We start from the raw sequence: 19557 nt of genomic DNA, 5'->3' as shown, positions 1-19557 counted from the left end.
CTCACATGGCTGGTGGCAATGTGATGTGGGGGGAGATGATGGAGCTGCCGGTGCTGCACGTGTGGCAGGCTCCCACCTCTTGTCGGGGTCGGTGCCTGTCCTGGGGTGCAGGCAAGCTGTGTCCCCTACTCCCGCCCCAGCTGCCGGCCCCACAGGAGCTGCTGGTGGACGCGGGCTCAGCTGGGCCCCTGCGGGCTGCGGTCCCTTGTGGCAGCACCGCGTGGCATGAGGTCACCGTGCAGGCCACAAGGCCCCAGGCACCCAGTGGGCAGGAGCGGGAAGGGACACAGCCTGTGCACAGCCCTTCTCCCCCCGGTCCCAGCCCCGGCTGGCGCCCACGCCCTGGGCTCCGTCCCAGCTAATGCCCTGTGACACACACCAGGAAATTGCCGCTCAGGCTAATTCCTTGTTCTTGCACCCGATCGGGGCTCCCAGCCGTCCTGCCTCACGGAGCAACCCCCCCCTCCTTTACAACTCCAGCTGCTCGGGGACCGGAGGGAGCTTTGCTGCAGAGTCCTGGGCCAGCAGCCCCTGGAGCCCTCCGGCTGGACCAGGATCTCAGCAGCAGGCAGGGCAGGAGGGAGTCGGGCTGTGATCCTGGCGGATCTCTGGCTACAGCGCTCACCATGATGGGATGCAACATCACCACTGTGCCATCTCTCCTGCCCACCCCTCCACAGCAGTTGGGGTGAATCCCCTGCGCAGCAGCCAGGTGCCCAGGGATGCTCCGTGGGATCAGAGCCATCACCTCCTTCTCTCCTTGACCCCCCCACTTGTGCCCCACGAGCTGCCCAGTGGGGCAGCCCCAGGGTGCTTCCAGGGTGGGCTGAGCAGCCCCGATCCCCCCCAGGCAGCACTGAGCCCCTGGCAGCCACTGTGGGCAGGATGAGGGCATGGGCACAGCCACAGGGATGCGGTGCCCCCCTGTCCAAGCTGCGCTCCCCACCCTCATGGCGGGCTCGCTGCCCCCCCCCGGCCCCCAGCCCCAGCGCAGGGTGAGCCTCAGCCCCCAGCTCGCCACCGGCCAGGGGAAGTGTCAGCTCCAGCTGCCGGGAACACAGGATGGGAAATGCTTTTCACCCCAAGGCAGGACACACAGTGGGAAACAAAAAGAGAGCTCTGAATTTTTGCAGGAACATTGGAGCTTCCTGCAGAGCGGGGCAGAGCGCCTTGCGCTGGCCAGGCGCCCACAGCCGGCAGTGACGGTGACAGGCATGGCTGCTTGGATGGAGCTGGGGGCACCACAGGGCAGTACACCCCGGCATGGCACTGCCAGCCCTCGCCTTGACTCCCATACCTCCTTCCCTGCTGGGGCTCAGGTCCCCTGGGGGGGTCCCTGGCATTGCCCTGAGGGCCTGGGACCACATGTAAGGCTGGGGCCCTCAGCTTCCCAGCCACCCCCCAACCCCCCGCGGCCGATGCCAGACAGGAGGCAGTGCCTGGATGCACCGGTGCCAAACCCCTTGTGGCCCTTCCCCGGCATCTGTGCCAGGCTCTGCACCCCTCGCATGGGACGCAGGGCAAGCAGTGTATGTGTGTATGTGTGTGTACGTGCAGAGGAGGCTGTGGATGCTCTGGACACCATCCGTGACAATGGCTGAGGCTGCCCTGTCCCCCCACCTAGGACACCCCATCTCAAGGGGCACCCATGGCTCCAGGCACCGGTAGCTCTGGGTGCCCCAGCTCATGGGAACCCACGTTGGCAGCACCGGGGCTGCCCACCCTGGCGTGCCCATGGCCCCGCTGCAGCCGGCCTGGGAACAGGCTGGCAGGACACCCCGCACCGCACTGGGGTGTCTGTGCCGTGCCGGCAATTCCCCGTGCCGGGGTAACGTGATTAGGGGCGGGAGGCGGCGGCTCAGCCTGCTAATATGCTTATGCCCCAGCACCACGCTCTGCCCCTGATCTATTATTTAGCGGATCCATTTCAATAACGCGGCTCCGTGCCGGAGCGCCTGGCGGTAACTCGATTAGGGGCGCTCCCAGCCCCGCGCCGAAGCTGGAGCTGCAGAGCAGTTTGCACATGGAAATTGCTTGCAAATGAATTTTCCTTTAATAAGGGGAATAGCTCGGTGCAAAATTAAACTGTCAGTAGTGGAGGCAAGCGGGGCATCACCAGGGGAGCCGCCGGCAGCACCATGGCCCGCGCCGGGGGAGGAGACCTGGCCAATTATTGGCAATAAATCCTGACCCCTCTTGCGGGGCCGGCGGCCTCGGGCGAAGCCACGACTAATGGGATTACACCTCGCCCCGGTAAACGGGGATTAATGTGCCGGGAGCCGGGGGACGCCGGGGATCCCCCGCCAGGGGTTGTTGGCAAATGATCTATTCATTAACACGCGCCGACCTCGCCGCACGCACCAGCCCGGGGCCGACCCTGGCTTCATTACACGGCGAGCACGGAGGGAAGCGGTGGCAGGGATAGGAACGGGGATGGGAACGGGGATGGGGAAAGGAATCAGGATGGCCCCCAGCAAGGACTGTTGGGGGTTTGTGTCCCCCCGGAAACACTGGGGCTTGGGGGGGCAGGGGGTACATGGCACGTGGGGCCAAGCACGTCTCAGCTGCCCCCACACACATGTACCGGTCGGCGCAGGTGCAGCCCGGTGCGCAGGCGGCTGCTCACGCTCGTGTGCTGGGTGTGTACGTGTGTGCACAACCAACCCCCCCACCCCACCCCCACCACCAGCAGACACCTCGCAGTTGGGTGTGTGGGCACAGGCGTGTGCAAGCGTGTGCAGGCATGCAGCGGTTGTACATGGAGGTGCTCACAGAGCAGCAAGACACCAGCTCACGTGCAGCGCTGCCACACACCTGGTGTAGGCACAAGCACACACGTGGTGGCACACGTGCCAGCGCTGGGGCGACGAAGACTGGCTGCGCTGGGGGCAAGAGCAGGACATGGCCCTGGGGGGGGGGAAAGGAGGATGCTGTGGGGACCCCCACTCAGCACTGTGCATGGGGGAGGCGGTGCGCCCCGGGGTCAGGGGGACCCGCTGGCCCTGTCCCCAGCTGCCGCCCCCAGCCTGGGACCCCCTCCCTGCTCCGGGGCCTCCATATGGGCCTGGGCCAAACTCCGGCCAAATGGGCCGGGGAGGGGGGGGGTTTGCATTTCAAAGCCTCTGGCTGGAGCAAACGCCGCTGCCCCCCCGCCGGGCTGTCGCCCGCCTGCGCCCCCTGACCCCGGCACGGCAGGGCTGGCGGGGACCATCCCATCCCCTTCCCCAGGGTTGATGGGGACGGTCCTGTCCCCCTCCCCAGGGGTGATGGGGACAGCCCCCACTGGCAGCCGTGGGGTGGAAGGTGGGGACCCTCTGGAGAGGGGCCTGTGCCGGGTGGCCCTGCAGGGGTGGGGGTCCCTCACGGGGTTGATCCAGGGCTTGCGGCTGTGCTGGCCAGGGGAGAGGGGCTGTGGGGGGACGGGGGGACATGCCGGGTGGTGGGAGGGGGGAGCAGGCTGGGGCAGTGGGTCGTGGGAACCCCGTGCCGCCGTGGGCAGAGCCATTGTGTGGGGCCGTGCGCCCGCTGCCCGCCAAGGCAGGGGGGCTGTTTGTGTCAGGAAGCGGGCAGGCAGCACCGTCTCACCGCCGCCGCTTCCTTCCCCGCGCCGCAAATAGCCGGGACAGGGGGCGGCTGCAGCAGGGGCTGCGTGGGGCAGGGGGACGCCGAGGGACCGGTCTCCTGTGCCACCCCCGGCAGCCCCCAACTTGGGGGCCCGGGCAGAGGGGCTGGTATGGGGAGTGGGTGCTGCTGGAGACCCCAGTCCTCTCTCATTGGGCACAACTGGAGCAGGGTGAGGGGCTTCAGCCGTGGTCCGAGGGCCACCTGCATGTGGGACATCCTGTCCCCCCCTAATGGCCCTATGGCACCAGGACCCCCAGGGGGAACACAGCCGCCATGGGGAATGGGCACCTCCCTGGGCTGGGGGGTTTGTGGGGTGGGCGCAGGGTGGCAGGGTGCTGCGGCAGGGCCGGCGCAGCCATGTGGCCATGCGGATTCAATTAGGGTGTGAGCGAGCGCGGGGGGCTCTGCTCGGCCCTGCGCCGGGCAGCGCGGTGAGGAAATGGCTCGTCTGAGCCGCTGACAGCCCGGCCCCGCGCCCAAGATGAACGACCGCCGGATTAAAGCTCCGCACGCTGACAGGGCGCACCTGAGCGAGGAGCAGGGCCGGGGCGGCCGCGGGGGGGGTCACAGGACCCCGGCCCCAGTGCTGCCGAGGGGCCGCCGAGAGGCCGGGAGGAGGGTCCCGGATGGTCCAAGTGGTCCCTGTGGGGGGACCACATCACCGGGGGGATGCACCCTGGGGATGGACACCCATGGCCTCGCAGGACCAGGCGATGCGATGGGTGGGTGAGGGTGAGGGCGAGGAGGGTACCCCCAGCAGCAGCCTGCGTGGGGTGACATGTGGGGATGGCAAGGGGCCGCAGCGACACGGACTGCTTCCCTGGCACATGTCACCCCGCGAGAGCAGGGACCCCTGGCTGGGGCCAACTCGGGTGCCCGCTGCGGGAGCATCCCAGCCTGCACACCCAGACTTGTCCGTTGGCCGTCCGTCGGCAGCACGCGGGACTGGGGGGGGGATCGATGGTCCGCGGCGGGTCGGGTCACCGATATCATTAACCCCGGGGAGGCAGCCCGGCCGCGCTGCTCAGAGGTTAATTAAAAAGAAAAGTGCAATGAAACGCAGCAGCGGCGGCGGCGGTGGCGGCGGGGGGGGTGAGGGGGGCGAGGTGGCGGCACTGGTGCGGGCAGTGGACACGGCGCTGCTGTCAACTGCACGCTCCGACAGGGGGGATGCGGGACAGCGGGGGGCAGCAGGTGTCACCCAGGGTGGCCCAGTCCCACACTTGTGGGGTGCCCAGGTGGGATGGTGGGGGGTTGTGTGTGTGTGTGTGCGCGCGCGCATGTGTGTGCACGCACATGTGTATGTGTGTGTGGACCACCGTCACTGTATGCATTTGGGTACTTGACACATGCAGGCGTGGGGGCACCCACATGCCCCGGAGCCAGGGGGACCCGGCCGTCTGGGCGAGGGACGTGCCACGCTGTGCCATACCACGCCATGCCACATGGCAGAGCCAGGCGGGAGGAAGAAGAGTCGTCGCAGAGGAAGCCCCATCCTTCCTCCTCCTCCCATCCCATCCCAGCTCTATTCTTAGCCCCAGTCTGTCCTGCATCCTCCCCGCCTGGACAGGGTCCGGTCCTGCGCCCCAGGGGGACCCTCGGGGCGGGAGAGTGGGGGGATCCCACTGTGGGGACCCCGTTCCTCCCTGAGCCCTGCTCCCCACCCCCAGCCACCGCCATAACTCTAGACCCGACAGCTGTGCTGCGGCGGCTGCCCCATAGCCCCCAGGGCACAGCACCACGCGGCACGGCATGGCACGGAGGTGGGGGCCAGCCGTCCACCGTGCCGATGCAGGATCAGAGCCTCCTGCCCATCGGCATCAGCCTTGGCACAGACCTCAGCTTTGCCAGGTGTCCCCTGGCCTGTCCCCATCCCGTGGGTTGGCTGTGGGGCTGTGGGGGGGTCCTCTGTCCCTGGGGTTGGGGGGGGTCCTCTGTCCCCGGGGTTGGGGGGGGTCCTCTGTCCCCCAGGGCTGGGTTCATGGGGAGAGAGATGGAGCCCCTGGGGCAGCAGGGAGGAGAACAGATGGGATGGGGGGACAGTGCCTCCAGGGATGGTCCCCCTCCTGATGTGGAGACAGGGGGCGGCACCTAACCCGGAATGGGGACCATGGTGGTGGTGCCACTCCCAGCATGGGGACACTGGGGATCCTGCCTGTCCAGGCATCCCAGGGATGTATCTTAGTGGGTTTGAAAACCTGGGAATGGTACCTCGCTGGGTTTGGGGACTTGGGGGTGTCCCCCCAGGCTGGGGCAGGGGCTGCATGGGTATCTACCATGACCAGACCTGCAATGGCCTGGCTGGCCACAGTGGTCTGTGGTGACCCCCACGTGGCGGAGCCGTCCCTGGGCTGTGGCAGGGGTGGCGGGGTCAGCGCGGCAGCGCCGCATTCCTGCTCCCGTCAGGGTGATCCGGTTACCGGCCATCCCGGCCGCCGGCCCCGTGATTAATCTTCCCGGGTGCCCTTTGGAATTTGCCGCCCAAGGCCCTGCAGGGTGCGGGGGGTTTGGCCGGACACGGGCTGGGGCGGTGGGGCAGGGGCAGGGGCTGGCGGCAAGCCCGGCACGGGAGCAGGAGCAGACTGGGAGAGCGGGATGATGGATGGCGACAGGCGTGATCCTCTCAGCCCCGGCACCGTCCCTGGCTCTGCTGGGGTGATTGCAGCCCGGCCAGGGCAGGTGGCATGGGCATGTGTCTGCCTGAGCCGGGGATGGGGATGAGGACGAGGATGAGGATGGGGATGAGGATGGTGATGGAGCTGCCCACCGGTTCACCCTGCTGGGACAACCCCTCTGATGCACTGGGGACCCTCCCCACCCCACCAGCCCTTGCACCGCAGTGGGTGCCTGGTGCCACCGAGCCACCAGCAGAACTACCGGGCGCGGGTGCTGCGTAATTGTGGAGCGGGAGAGAGGCCCGCGCCACCCGCGTGACTGGGGATCACATGCAATTAGCCGCCAGACGGAGATGCAGCGTTTCAATAACCCACTGAATTGATTTAGGGAGAGCGGGACCGGGTGGGCGGCAGCCACGGCAAGATGAGCTCCCCCCGCCCCCCCAGGAATGGGGCTCAGGGGACATCCACCAGTCCCTATCCACCCCATGGACAGCAGGACCCCCTGCCTTGGCTGGGGATGGTCTGCAGGGGGGAGCAGGGTGGGAGCGGGGCAGGGGGTGCCCAAAGCCATGGAGCCTGACCTGGGCAAGGGACAGCATTAATGGGGGGCTGGGCATGGGGCTGGCCGTCCCCTTGTGGTGCCCTCAGCCTGGCACAGCCCGGGAGCCTTTCCGCCCCATAGGGTTGGGCATCCCGCACATCCCCTCTGCCCAGGGGTGCAACAGGGGCTCAGCCCGTTGTGTGCATGGCGTGGCTGGGATCGCTGAGCCCAGTGATGCCCTGGCAGGGCTGGGGGTGTCCTGGCACGGTCCTGGCACGCCATCTTCCCAGGTGGGCACTGCCGCTGGTAGCCACCAGCCAGGAGTGGGAATGCTGTGGAGCTGGCCATGTCTCTGCCTGCGGCGCAGCAGGGAGCGGGCTGGGAGGACTGTCCTGCTGGGCACGGAGCCGCTGGCTCCACCGGGACCGAAGGCTTCCTGCGAGGAAGGTGGGACAAGGAGGGGAAGACAATAAAACCCAGGAAATGCTCTGAATAGCGAAGGTAACCGCTGCGCCGAGCCCGCGCTGCCGGCGCTGAGCTCAGCCGGAAGCCTCGGGGTGCTGGGGGGCAGCCGGGCAGGGAGCGGGGCCGTGGGGACCCCCCTGCATCCCCGGCACAGTGCATCGGGCTGGGCTGAGCCCTCGCTGACTGTGGCACCTTGGCTGGGGGCAAAAGGTGGCCGGTCAGAGCCGAGGGGACCGGACACCATCCCATGGTGCAGGTCCCTGTGTTGGCGTGGCAGCGCCATATGGCTCCGGCCAGGGTCCTCGCCTGCCCTGGGCAGGTCCCAGGTGAAGGTGGACTCGGCTGGTGCCCCTCATCGGGGCCGGGGGCATGCGGCTGGCCGCGCCGCGCTCCCCCGAGCCTCCCAGCGCCGAGTGATTTATGGCCGGGGGAAGCGCGCGGCGCAGACAGATCGGGCCATAAAACTGGGGCAGGAAGTTACCCGACTTCAAAGGCCGCGCGGGGCTGCGGCCGCAACAATAGTGGGGCCAGCGAGCACCGCGGCGTGGCACCCACTCCGTGGCACCCACACCACGGCACCAGTGCTGGCCCAGCCCTGAGGACCTGGGTTGCACCTCCCGCCTGTGAGCACCCCACACCAACACCCTGTGCACGCCTGCACCCCATGTGTGCATCCCGCATGTGCATCCCACGTGTGCATCCCATGCGCATCCCGTGTGTGCAGCCAGTCAGTGCACGGGGATGGCTGTGGGGCCACCCTGTGGGCGTTGAGCCCCCTCCACGGTGGTCCCAGCCTACATGGGTCTGGTGGGGCGTGCTGGGGCGGTGGTCCCCCGGTGTGCATCCCCCCTGCACTGTGCCCGGCGGCACGGAGGAAGGCCGGGAGGGGCGCGGGCGGCCGCAGCCTCGCAGACAAAGGGCCGGAGGAAACGTCGCCGTCCAAGATAAACCGGGAAAGGTGAGGGGGTGCCCTCCCGCCCCGCTCCCACGGCCCTGCCGCACGCCCGCCCCTTGAGATTGCTGGGGGCAACCGCCCTGCCACCACCCAGCATCTGGAGGATGCTGGGCTTGGGCTCGTCCTCCCAGTCAGGGCTGGGGACAGGGATGCTGGCCGGGATGGTGGCAGGGATGGTTGCCATGGCTGTTCTCATCACCAGCTTGGGCTAGCTGGGGCTCCCCTGGGCACCACACCAGTCCCAGCCCCCTGGCCCAGGGTGGGGACAGCATGGCTGTGGGGGGTGTCGGGGTCCTGAGGACTGCTGATGGGACACCAAGTGGGGAGAGGGCTCCCTGTGGCCGCATCCCCCAGGGCCTGGGCAAGGACCCGCTGCAGCCCCTCCGTCTGCAGGAAGGTGCCCCCCCTTCCCCCCCCACTTAACATTCCCACGGTGGCAGGGGCATCCCGGTGCCAACGCCGGTGCCAACATCCGCGGGAAGCTGGCAGGAAGCGGGGCACTGCTGTCCCGCCCGGCCCTGGTCCTGCTGCCTCCACGCAGGGCATGGCGGGGGCCGGTCGGTGCCGGCGTGGTGCCGGAGGGCGCGCGGGCACAGCATGCCGGCCCGTCAGAACCGCACGGCGTCGTTTAAAGACGATCAGGCAGTGACAGGAATTAAATTGTGTTTTGATTTTCTCATTAGCCTAATCTCCAGTGCGCCTCGTTACAGGGTAATTTCCCGGTGCCAACATGACAGCTCATTCCCACCATGACAGCCATATGCCAGCGTGCCCGTGCTGCATGCCTGTGGTCACCGGGGTGCCCGTCAGGGACGGCCGTGTGCCCCGATGGGCCCGGCGGGTGCCCCCAGGGTGGGCTGTGGCATGGGAGGGGGTCGAGATGTGGGGTTTGATGCCAGCCGGGCCCCGGCACACGTGTCCCTGCGGTGCCCATCCATCGCATGTCCCACAGAGAGGCGCTGGCAGGTCCTGCTGTGCCGCGGGCTGGCAGCCGAGCAGGGCCCCATGGTGCGGCCCGGCAGCTGGCCCGGCTGCATGGTGCTGCCATGCCGGCAGTGCCTGGGCTGGAGCTGGGAGGCCACGGTGATGCCATGCGAGGGGATCCCTGCCCAGGGCGTGCAGAGGTTCTGGCCCCATGCACCGGCTCCCCGGGCGCTGCCCCACTCACCCCGGCAATGGGGTGTGAAGGTGGTGGCAGGAGCGGGCGGCTCATTTGTCTCTGTCAGGAGCCGGCGCAGAAAACAGTGTCGCCGGAGCGTGGCAGGGATGGTGCAGCCGGGGGTGCTCAGCACCGTGCCGCAGCTCCGCTGGCCTGTGGCACAGCCAGTGCCAGCACCATGTGTCAGCTGCCCGGGTGGCATCAGGGGTCCGGTCCCTGTGCCCACCCATGGGATGGGGCAGGGGCTGGGGGGATGAGTGGGACCGACGGAGTGAGCACTCAGCTGGGTTATATGAGGCCTTTGGAGGGGGCTGTGCTGTGCCCCTCTGCCATGCACCCATGGTCCCACAGCTTCTCGTGGGGGTCACCGCCTGCCCCACAGCTTCTCTGTGTGGACCAGTTCCCCCAGCACCCCCTTGCAGCCCCCACCGCCCCACCCATCACCTACGCGGAGGGGCGGGAAGAAAGGGGAGATGAGTCCCAGCAAAGGGCAGTGGGGAAAAGCTGTGCGGCAGGAGGGGGGCAGCAGGACGGGGCGTTTGCGGTCCTTGGCATAGGCTGTGGTGGTGATGCCATTCCCCCAGCTGTGCCATGCCCCCGGTGCCCCCTACCCTGGCAGTCTGTAGTGGCCCCCGGGCATAGGGGCTGCAGGGCTGTGGCGGCAAAGGGTCCCTCCAAGGCATCCGTCCCGTCCTCCTTGCAGCCCCGTGACAAGTTAATCCTCCTGCTGAGCTCCCCCCGTTACCGCCCACCCGGGCTGGGGGCTACGGGACCTGCCTGCACCCGCAGGCTCCTGGCACGGCTGGAGCATCCCTGCAGCATGGCAGGCAACCCGTGGCAGCATGTCCCTGCCCCGGCATCACACCATGGGCCAAGGTTGGGCCATTTGCCCCTTCACCCCCCTCCAGGCCCTTTACCAGCCCCAGGACCCTCTGAATTTGGGGAGTGCCACCCTCCCCATTGCAGAGCCAGGCTCTCTCTCTTCATGGATCTGAGGGCAGGGGAGTGGGAGCCTCGAGGGTCTTGGCCACCTGGCCATGGGGAGCCACGCTGGGGGCTGTGCTGCGACCAGGCTGTGCCCAGGTCCTCCTGCCCAGGGCTGCACAGCCCCCGCTGCCCCCCAGGTTAGGGCCTGGTGGAACGGGGGGCTCAGGTTTCCCTCTGTGCCGGGCTGGAGCCTGGGGCCATTAGCCCCCTCGGAGCATGACGGGGGGCGGGATATCAAAGCGCCTTAGCCCCGCACTAAACAGCGTGACCAGAGCTTGCAGCTGGCCCCCACGGACCCCACAACTGGGCCAGGGGTGCGGTACTCCCTCCCGGCACCTGTCCCTGCCCCGCTGCCCCCTGGCACTGCCCGTGGCCTCAGCCCGCACTGGGGCCAGGCAGTGGCGACCAGGGGGTCCCCACACCCCCAAGTCCATCCTGCACCCCTGGAGTCCCTCTGCTCCCCTGGGCTCATCAGGCATCCCCCACCCAGGGTCATCCTGTTCCTGCCCCCCCCCGGGCTCACCTGTGAACCCTGATTTCCATGGTTGTGTTGGGAAGCACCCCCACCTCTCCCTCACCCCTCGAGCCTCCCTGAACTGAACCCCCCAATTCCCCCCCCCGAATCCCCCATCTCCCCTTGCACTCCGGGATGCCCCGCACCCCAAGCTGTCCCCGGCCCCCGCTGGGTCCCCGCACCCCCGGGGGGGAGGGGGGGGAAAGTGCAGCCCCCAGACCCCGGCGGGCGATGGGGCCGGGCCAGGATGCGGGCAAGGGGCTGCTGGCACCGACCCCGGCTCCAGCCCCCGCTCCCGTCCCGGCGGGGGCTCATTTACCAACGTCAGCCCCGCAGTTGGTTTGAATTAGGCTCCTCCGCGGCCGGCGCTGATAAGTGAGGGGGCGCGGGGCTTGGGGGGGGGTGCGGGGGGCTCTCCGGCCCCGCTCCCGCTTCCTGCTCTGCCGTCTGTAACCGGCTGCCAGAGCCGCTGCTGAAAGACACGGGGACGGCCCCCGCCCCGCCATCCATCCATCCATCCGTCCGTCCGTCCACCCACCCGCCCGCTCCCACGGCCACGCTGCCCTCCCCGCACCCCCCCCCCCCCCGCACCCCTCACCCCGCGCCCCTCCGGCCCCGGTTGCCCCAGGGGGTTAGGGGCTCCGGTGGGTGCCGGTGGCGGCCGAGCATCCCCCGTGCCGCGGGACGGAGCGGTGCTGCCCCCGGCCAAGCCGTCCTGGGGTACCGACGGGCCCCACGCACCCCGGGACTGTGGCTCCGGGCACCGCGGGGGGTTTGTGGGTCCGGGACACACACACACACACACACACGCACGCACAGTGTCCCCCACTCCCCACCAGCCCGGGGAGCCCCCGCCGGACACGGATCCCCGTCCCGGGGCGAGCGTCCCGCTGACCCCCGGCCTCTGCCCGCGTTTCACCACGTACTTAGCGGCGGCTTTCGGCACGGAGGGGCCGCGGCCGCCCCCGAGTGAGGGATGGCCGACAGCTGGGCCGGGGAGAGGGGCCGGTAACCGGATCCCCCAGCGGCGGCGGCGGCTCGCGGGGTCCCGGGCGCGGGGTCAGCCGCGGTGCGGAGCGAGGGGTGAGGGACGGGCCACGGCCGCGGGGCTGGGGACCCCCGGCGTGGGTTGTTTTTTTTTGGGGGTGGGGTGGTGTGCGCCTGGAGGGGACAGCCGTGCCGGGGGAGGACGGTACGGGGCCGCGGCTCCCCAGCAGGACCACGGGGACGTCCCGCCCAGCTCCGGGCTACCCCTTCACGGCCACCCGATGCCCACCCGTGGCCGGGGCCCCTCCGGAGCCATTTTCCACGGAGAGCCGGGAGAAGCGGGAGCCGGCACCTGTTCCTCCTCCGGGAATAGGGGACGCAGCCGCCGCATCGTGTTTGCAGCGCCCGGGCGAGGGGAGCACGGCCCCCAGCCCCGCACCGGGGGACCCCCGCACCGGGGGTCCCTCGAGCCGCTCCGCATCGGCAGCTGTGCCCGGGGCCGCCGCATACCCGACCCCGCCGCGCTCCGGCAGCGGCCCAGATGGCTGCGATATTGTCCCCACAATAGCGGGCTAATTAGGTGAGCGCTGGGGAGCTGCGGGAGGGGGGTGGTGGGGGGTGCGCCCGGTGTTCCCCCCCCTCCTCCCGGCTCAGGCAATCAAAGGGCCCATGACTTTATTACGGCTCATTATGTGCGGGCGGCGGGGGGGCGCGCAGCCTGCGCCGAGGCGACAGGCGTGTTATTTCCCCATCACTCCTCATTGGGATTCTGGCACCGGCGGCGGGGGGGGCGTCGGGACATGCGCCAGGCAGCCGTGACGGTGATTAATCTGCCGAGCGCCCGCACAACTGCGCTCGGAACGAGGGGCTGCGTGCCCCCCGCGCCGGCACTGTGGAGGAACGGGGGGGGGCGGGGGGGGCTGCACCCACTACCCACGGTGCACCCCCCCACTGCACCCCCACTGTCCAGCCACCCCCCTCCCAAATGCTGCACCCACTTCCCCAGGCCCCCCCCCAGCGCTGCACCTCCTGCACCCCCCACCTCGGCAGCAGCCCTGCAGTGGGGCACTGCCCTACCCCATACAGCCCCACTTCTGGGGGTGCAGGGGGGCTCAGCAGGGCCCCCAGCCCAGCTAACTCAGCTAGAGATCCCCTAGCAACCCCCAGCCCATCGTCCCCAGTAGGGAGGAGGGACACAGAGGGGGGAATTTTCCACAGTTTTATTCAAAAAATAAACTCAAGCGGGAGGTGTATTAAGTTAGGGGGAGCAGGGGCAGGGGGCACGGGAGCAGGGCTGTGCTCCGGGGGGGGGGGGCAGCGCCCGCCCCCAGCCCCTACCTCCTCTTGTCCTTGATGCTGTAGTGCAGCAGGAGGGGCGCAGGCTGCAAGGCAAGGAGGGGGGGGTCAGTGCCACCGGCACCCCCACCCCAGGACAGATACCACCTACCCCAGCCCGGAACCCCGGGGGGGGCAGGGCGGGAGCAACACCTCCCTGCACAGCCGGCAGCGTGGAGCGGCCCGGGGCTGTGCCGTGAACTTGTCCAACCCCTTCTGGGACCCATCACCATCCTGACCCGTGTGGGAACCGCAGGCCGGGACAGCCGCAGCACGGCCGTGGGCGCCCCGGGTCGCCGCTCCAGCGAGCAACATTAATCATCCTTGATTCACCGACTCCCCGCTCCACCGCCACATCCTCGGCACAGCACTGCCCCGAGCCGCCTCCCGAGGAAGCTCCCCCAGCACCAGACCCCACCAAGACCCTAAACCTGAGATGGGGCCCCCTGGGGGCAAATCCCTCCTGGGGGGGCACAGCAGCACAGGCAGCAGACACCCATCCCGCTGGGGTACACCCACCTTGCCAAACCAGCGTGAGAGCCAGAGCTGCTTCATCGTCATGTGGTCGGGGAGGGCCTCGTTGTTGAACAGGATCTGCACCTATGCACGGGGAGGCCGCATCAGGGGGGACACACCCCACAACCCCCACCGAAGGCCCATGACCCCCACCCAGCCCCCATCCCACTCACATGCTGCAGTGGCAGCTCCAGGCGGTGGCACAGGACCCTCCGCAGGTGCCGGATCTGTGCCCGCACGGAGCATCTCACGTACTTCTGCTGCAAGGGGCAGAGCGGGTCAGGGGGTTGCAGGTGCCCCCAGCCCCGTGGGACCAACGCTGATGGGCGGCGAGGCCCCAGCTCCCCTCTGCCCACCCCGCCTGGGACCCCACGCACCAAGCCGAGCCCGGAGCGAGGGCTGTGGGGCCAGGTCTGGGCAGAGCCTGGGGGCTCGGGGCCCGGTGAACCGGCAGGGCAGCCACATGGACCCCCGCTCACCTGCAGCACAGCTTTGCTCTTGTCCTTACTGGAGCTGTGGAGGGAAGAGAAAGGGCAACCTGCCAGCTCCGGCTCAGGGAGGTGGGGGGCTGCGAGCTGTAACCCCCTGCTCCTTCCCTGGGTGCAGCCTGGTGCAGAGGTGTGGGCTGTCCCGGGCTGGGTGCCCCCCGCTCGCCCTGCTGCTCCCCCTGCCAGCCCATCACGCATGTACTCACGCAGTCGGGGCCGGCACGAGGCCGACACGCAGGCCGGGACTGGCAGCTGAGCTGCAGCCATCGATCCCATTACAGCCCCCAGAGCTGCCGCTTATTGACTTTGCTGTCGCAGCCGACAGGCAGCTGTGCAGCGCCCGCTCCGACAGCTATTAACGCTGGCAGTCACCGGGCAATGCTGTGGCCCCGGGGTGTGAGACGGAGCCAGGGCCACTCCATAGGAGTGGCAGGAGTCCTGCCCCCCCCACCGGCTTGGCCAGGTCCCCCTTCCACCATGGCCACAGAGGTGGAGGTATGGGATGCTGCAATGCCCAGAGCATGGGCCAGCTCCCGGTGCCACTCCCGGCCCCCCTCCCCACCACGCCGAGGGGCAGCGGCTCCGCTGGAGTCCCACAGCCCTGCCTGCGCTGCCAGCACTCACCTCTGCTTCTCCAGGCAGAGCGAGACGTGCTCGTCATAGCGGAAGTAGTGGGCGCGGGAGTGATCAAAGGTGCTGTAGGGGAGCCCCATGGGGTCACCCCCAACTGTGTCTGGGGAGATGTGGGGAGGGGGCAGGAGTCAGCTGCCTCCGCCCCACCAGCTCCACGGCACTGCCTGATTGCCGTGGCTGGCTCCCAGAGACACTGCAGCAAGACCCCCTGGCTCCAACCCCACTTCCCCCTGGCCGGTTGCCCCCAGGCCCCTCTGCACACCCCCCCCGAGCATGCCTACCCTCGCTGCTGGGCTGTGTCACCCGGTCAAGGCCGCGGGACTGGTAGAACTCCCGGATCCTCTTCTCTTCACCTGCAGGCAAGAGGTGAGCACTGCTCAGGGACAGCCCCTTCGCTTGTGTGTCCCCCAGCCCAGCAGGGCTTCCCACCCCATGGCATCCAGAGGTGGGGGTCCTCGGGCTGCCCCCGTCCCGTCGCACTGCTCTGACCTCGGCTTGGCAACGCAGCCAACAGCCAGTGGCTCTTGTTCTGGCAGAGCCCCAGACCCTCCTTCCCCATTCGCCTCCTCTGTGCCCCCAGGGGTCTCCACCAAACCCCCACTGAGGGCCAGGGAGCCCTGCCCCTGTCCCCGTCCCCATCCTTGTCCCCATCCCTGCCCACACAGACATGTCTCTGCTGTCATTGTCCCTCACACCTTTCCGTACTTTTCCTCCCCTCCGCGGCAGGGCAGGGGACCAGGGCCCATGCTGCATGTTTGTGTGCCCCCTCCATCCAGCCCAGGCCTCCATCCCTCCGTGGCAGTGCCCAGCACCCCACTGCCACACGGCAGGCTGACATTTCCAGAGAGGTGTCCCCAGCACCGTCCCTGTCCCCATCCCCATCCTGAGTGACACTGGCTAATCTCAAGCCCACTGCTGCGCCTGCGGTGCGGGGCCACCCTCCCTGCGCGCTGCTTTACATTCACCACCACTGACTGTCGGTTCATCGCGCCGTCACTCAGCGCTTGGCCCCAGGGACGCCGCTGGCGGTGGCAGCTCCGGCTCGCACAGCTCCTGTCCCCACAGCCCAGCCCTGCTGTGCCGAGCATGGCTGGCTGCCGCAGCCCGAGCACCGCCAGCAGGGACCTGAGCCAGTTAAACACACCCCAATGAAGCACCCACCTCCCTGCTCCGTTCCCCACCGAGCACTGCAGCCGCTCCACTCACCAGCACAGCAAAGGGAATGGTGCAGAGCCCCAGCACCGGCACAGCCAGAGCCTCCTGTGGGTCCCTGCACCTGAACCTCCCAAACCATGCAGTGCCAGTGCTGAGCGCCCACCTCGATACACTCCTCATCCCTGAGCAGTCCTGGGCACAGTGCCCGCAGCTCCCCGACACCTGCCTCCATGAGTGGGGGCCATTTATCATGCTTTTTCCCTCGCTCTAGGTCCGTTTTTACATGGCACGATGCCCCCCCTCTGCCCCGTCTCCCCAGTCAGGCTGGAACAGCCACCACAGATGCAGCCAGCAGCATTTTGAAGACCCTCATCCACTGACAGACACCCACACTCGGCAAGAAAGCACCTCCAAAAAGCATCCCGTTCCTCCCCCTGCCCTGAGCTCTTCCCTGTGCAGCTCCTCCTCAGCCTCTGCAGGACACCTGCATGAGGGACACCAGATCCTGTCGTCCCCAACAAGGACACTCACTCTCCTGCAGGCCGGGCACCAGCTTGTAGACGATGTCCTGCATGACACGGTCCAGCTTGAGGTTGAGCAGCGGCTGCGTCTCGTGGATCTTGGTGTTGCACATGGGGCAGTACTTGCTGGTCTGCAGGTACTTGACAATGCAGCTCTTGCAGACTGCGGCCAGAGGGAGGTGGTGTCGGGGGCTGGGGCGGTGGCACAGCCCCACACCCCCAGACACCCAGCCTTGACCAGCAGGACATGTCCCCCCTTGGCACCCCAGGCAGGAGCCATGGTCCCGGGGCATGGTCCCTGCCAGTGAGCAGGGGAGGCTCTGCTGGCCCCATCCTGGGTGGGACCCCACAGGACCTCACCACCACCAGAGCCACACAGGCAGCTGCTGCTGCCACTGCCACACAGGGACTCACATGTGTGCAGGCACTCGGTGATGGTGGTGGCATCAATGAAGTACCCAGCACACAGGCAGCACACGATGTGCTCGTTCAGCTCCTTCATCTTCACCTTCACCTCCTCCTGTGGAGATGTGCCACGGTCACCTGGTCCCCAGTCCCTGCCCACCAGGCTGGCACCCTGCACCACCCAGTCCCATCACCCCAGGCTCTTTCCTTCCACAGCAGCCCCCACCCACCCAGGGTCAGCAGGAACCCCCAGGGACACTGGGGCAGATCCCTCAAGAACAGCATGACAGGGTGCACATGGGACTGCAGGGAGCTCCCACACCTGCACGGGTGGAGGGACCCCCCGGGTGATGCAAAAGGGGCCAGCAGCCCTGAGAGCCACCCTGTGCCCAGCCTGGCCCCATGCCCCAGCTCACCCATGGCCTCACCCCACGGCCCAACCTCGGAACCTGAAGTGGAGCTGCCACCGTGATGGAGTGGGGAGACGGGGCTGGTCCCCTCTCCTGCTGCGGGGCCCAGCACCTGCAGGGATGGGCTCGCCTGGCACCGACAGAGCCCAGCCTGACCCCACACCGTCCCACATCCCACGTCCCGGCCAGGGCAGGGCTTAAATCACCTGTGCCCCACCCCGCGCCTGGCCCCGCCCCCCCACGCCTGGCCCCGCCCCCCATGTGCCCCGCCCCCTGCCGCCGGCCACACTCCTCCACCGGCGCCCCACCCTTGCGCTCGGCCCCGCCCCTCACCTGCGCCTGGCCCCGCCCCACACCTCTGGCCTATGCCCAGGCCCCGCCCCTGCCCCGCGGCCCCGCCCCCCGCGGCGTGGGCGTCCCCGGCGCATGCGCGGGGTGGCCGCACGGCGCCTGCGCGGCCCCGGCGCCCCCCGAGCGGCAGCGCGGCGCCCTCTTCCGCCCACGCATGCGCCGGTCCGGTGCCGTCGTCCGCCGCCGATCTCCGCGGCTCGCCTCGTTCCGGAGCGGGTCCATCTTGTAGACGGCCTGGAGCTGGTTCCGTAGCCGCATGGCGATCGCCATCGGGCCCCCCTGAGGAGGCGACGCCATCTTAGAACCTCCTCCGCCTCCCCGCTCACTTCCGGGTTCGGGGCGGGGCCGACGCCGCCCGAGCCGTTAACTACAGCTCCCGCCACGCCCCGCGCGCCGCCAGGCATGCCGGGAGCGGCCGGGCCGGCGCAGAGCGCGGCCGCCCCCTGCTGGGCGCGGCGGGAAGCCATGGGTGCTGGCCCCGGTGCTGACCTTGACCCCGGTGCTGACCCTGGTGCTGACCTCTGACCCCCCCCGACCTGCAGGGGAGACCCCCCGATCTCGGTGCGCAGCGCAGGGCCCGCCAGGGGCGCTCGGCGGGAGGGTTCCCCCAACCGGACCGGCCTTGACCGAAGGGCCCCCGTCGCCCTTTTGCGGGAACCGGTCACGGACAACACCCCCCGGGACCCTCTCTGGGGGGAGGGTGTTCTCCCGCCGCTGGCCAATGGCAGGTGGCGGGGGGGGGGCGCTCTCTTGACAGTCAGCAGCTGCCGCCAATCAGAGAGGCGGCTGCGTGCGCGTGGTGCCGCGGACCGCCGCCAGAGAGCAGCAGAGCACTGCGGGGGGGAACGAGGGCGGCGGGGGGTCGGGAGAGGGGGTCCCGTTCCGCCTCCGCCCCGGTGCGGGCGGTGGGGGTGGGGGCTCCGCCGTGCCGGGGTGCGGGTCGTCCATTCCCCGAGCAGTGACCTCGGGGGGGGGGGGGCGGGGGCACGTTGGGGACCGAGCTGGGGGACGGTGGGTGCAGGGTCCATGCTGGGGCGAGTGGGGGCGAGGGGCTGTGTCGGAGCGGGGTGGGTTGGAGATGGAAGGGGCTGTGCTGGGGGGGCGGAGGGGACTCGGCGGGGGCGGTGGGGCAGAGGACCAGGGGGAAGGGGCTGTACTGGGGGTGGGGTGTGGGGGGCTGCAGGGTCCCAGTCTGGGGGTGCCGGGGGTGCTGCCGGCGCTGGCGGGGCGGGGGGTGCCGGCGGCGCTGGCGGGGCGGCCTCCCTGGCGCAGCCCGCCGGAGCCTGGAGCCGCGCTAATGGGGGGGTGATTGGATCAGGGCTCTGGAGGGGAAGGAGCGGCCCCGCTAATGCAAAGCAGAAGCCGTTAAAGGCCGTAATGGCTCGTTATGGTTACGATTATTGCTCCAATCCCGAGCAACAAGTGCCGTCTGGGGAGACGGCGGGGGGCAGCCGGCGCGGGCGAGACTGCGCGGCCCCCGCGGGGAGCCCGGGGCCGGGCGGGCGCGGGGAGGGGGAGGAGGGGGGGGCGGCTGCTCCCCGCCGCGGGGTGGGGGCGGCACGGCGGGAGCCCCGGGCCGGGGCTGGCACCCGTTGCCTGGCAGGCGATTAAAGCCCCCCCTCCGCCGCACTCGCTTTCATCCGTCCGGGGAGGGGGGTCCCGGGAAGTGGTTAAACGCCGGCGAAGCCGAAATGACACCGTCCCACCGGCCTGGCTCAGGCAAGCACGGAGCTCGTCGGCTCGCCCTGCTCCGGCTCCGGCTCCGGCTCTGGCTCCGGCACCGCGCTGGCTGCCCGCGTCCGGGGACCAGCCGGGCAGGGGCAGAGCTAATGGGGGGGGTCTGGTCCTCTGCGGGCTCCATCCCAGCGGAGCCTGCAGGAGCAGCCTGGCTCA

The 19557-nt window shown here is 69.3% G+C and overlaps 1 protein-coding gene across 3 annotated transcripts; it reads right to left on the bottom strand.

Moving 5' to 3' along the window:
• Positions 1-13061: 13061 nt before the first annotated feature.
• PCGF1 (polycomb group ring finger 1) lies at positions 13062-17973 on the bottom strand. Of its 3 annotated transcripts, none has more exons than XM_082481967.1 (9): positions 17866-17973; positions 16913-17018; positions 16509-16661; positions 15104-15175; positions 14814-14922; positions 14079-14214; positions 13875-13961; positions 13705-13785; positions 13062-13232 (listed from the first exon to the last, which is right to left on the bottom strand). In XM_082481967.1, exons 1-9 carry the CDS (start codon positions 17959-17961, stop codon positions 13185-13187), a joined length of 888 nt encoding a protein of 295 aa, XP_082338093.1. In that variant the 5' UTR covers positions 17962-17973; the 3' UTR covers positions 13062-13184. The 3 variants fall into 3 exon arrangements, with proteins under 3 accessions (XP_082338093.1, XP_082338094.1, XP_082338095.1); XM_082481968.1 differs by having other exon boundaries at positions 14181-14214; XM_082481969.1 differs by having other exon boundaries at positions 14181-14214; positions 14814-14916.
• Positions 17974-19557: the final 1584 nt, after the last annotated feature.

The sequence above is a fragment of the Vanellus vanellus genome (assembly GCF_965231255.1).
Source record: "Vanellus vanellus genome assembly, chromosome: 4".
Lineage (NCBI taxonomy): Eukaryota > Metazoa > Chordata > Aves > Charadriiformes > Charadriidae > Vanellus > Vanellus vanellus.
This window is presented reverse-complemented; position numbering and strand designations above follow the sequence as displayed.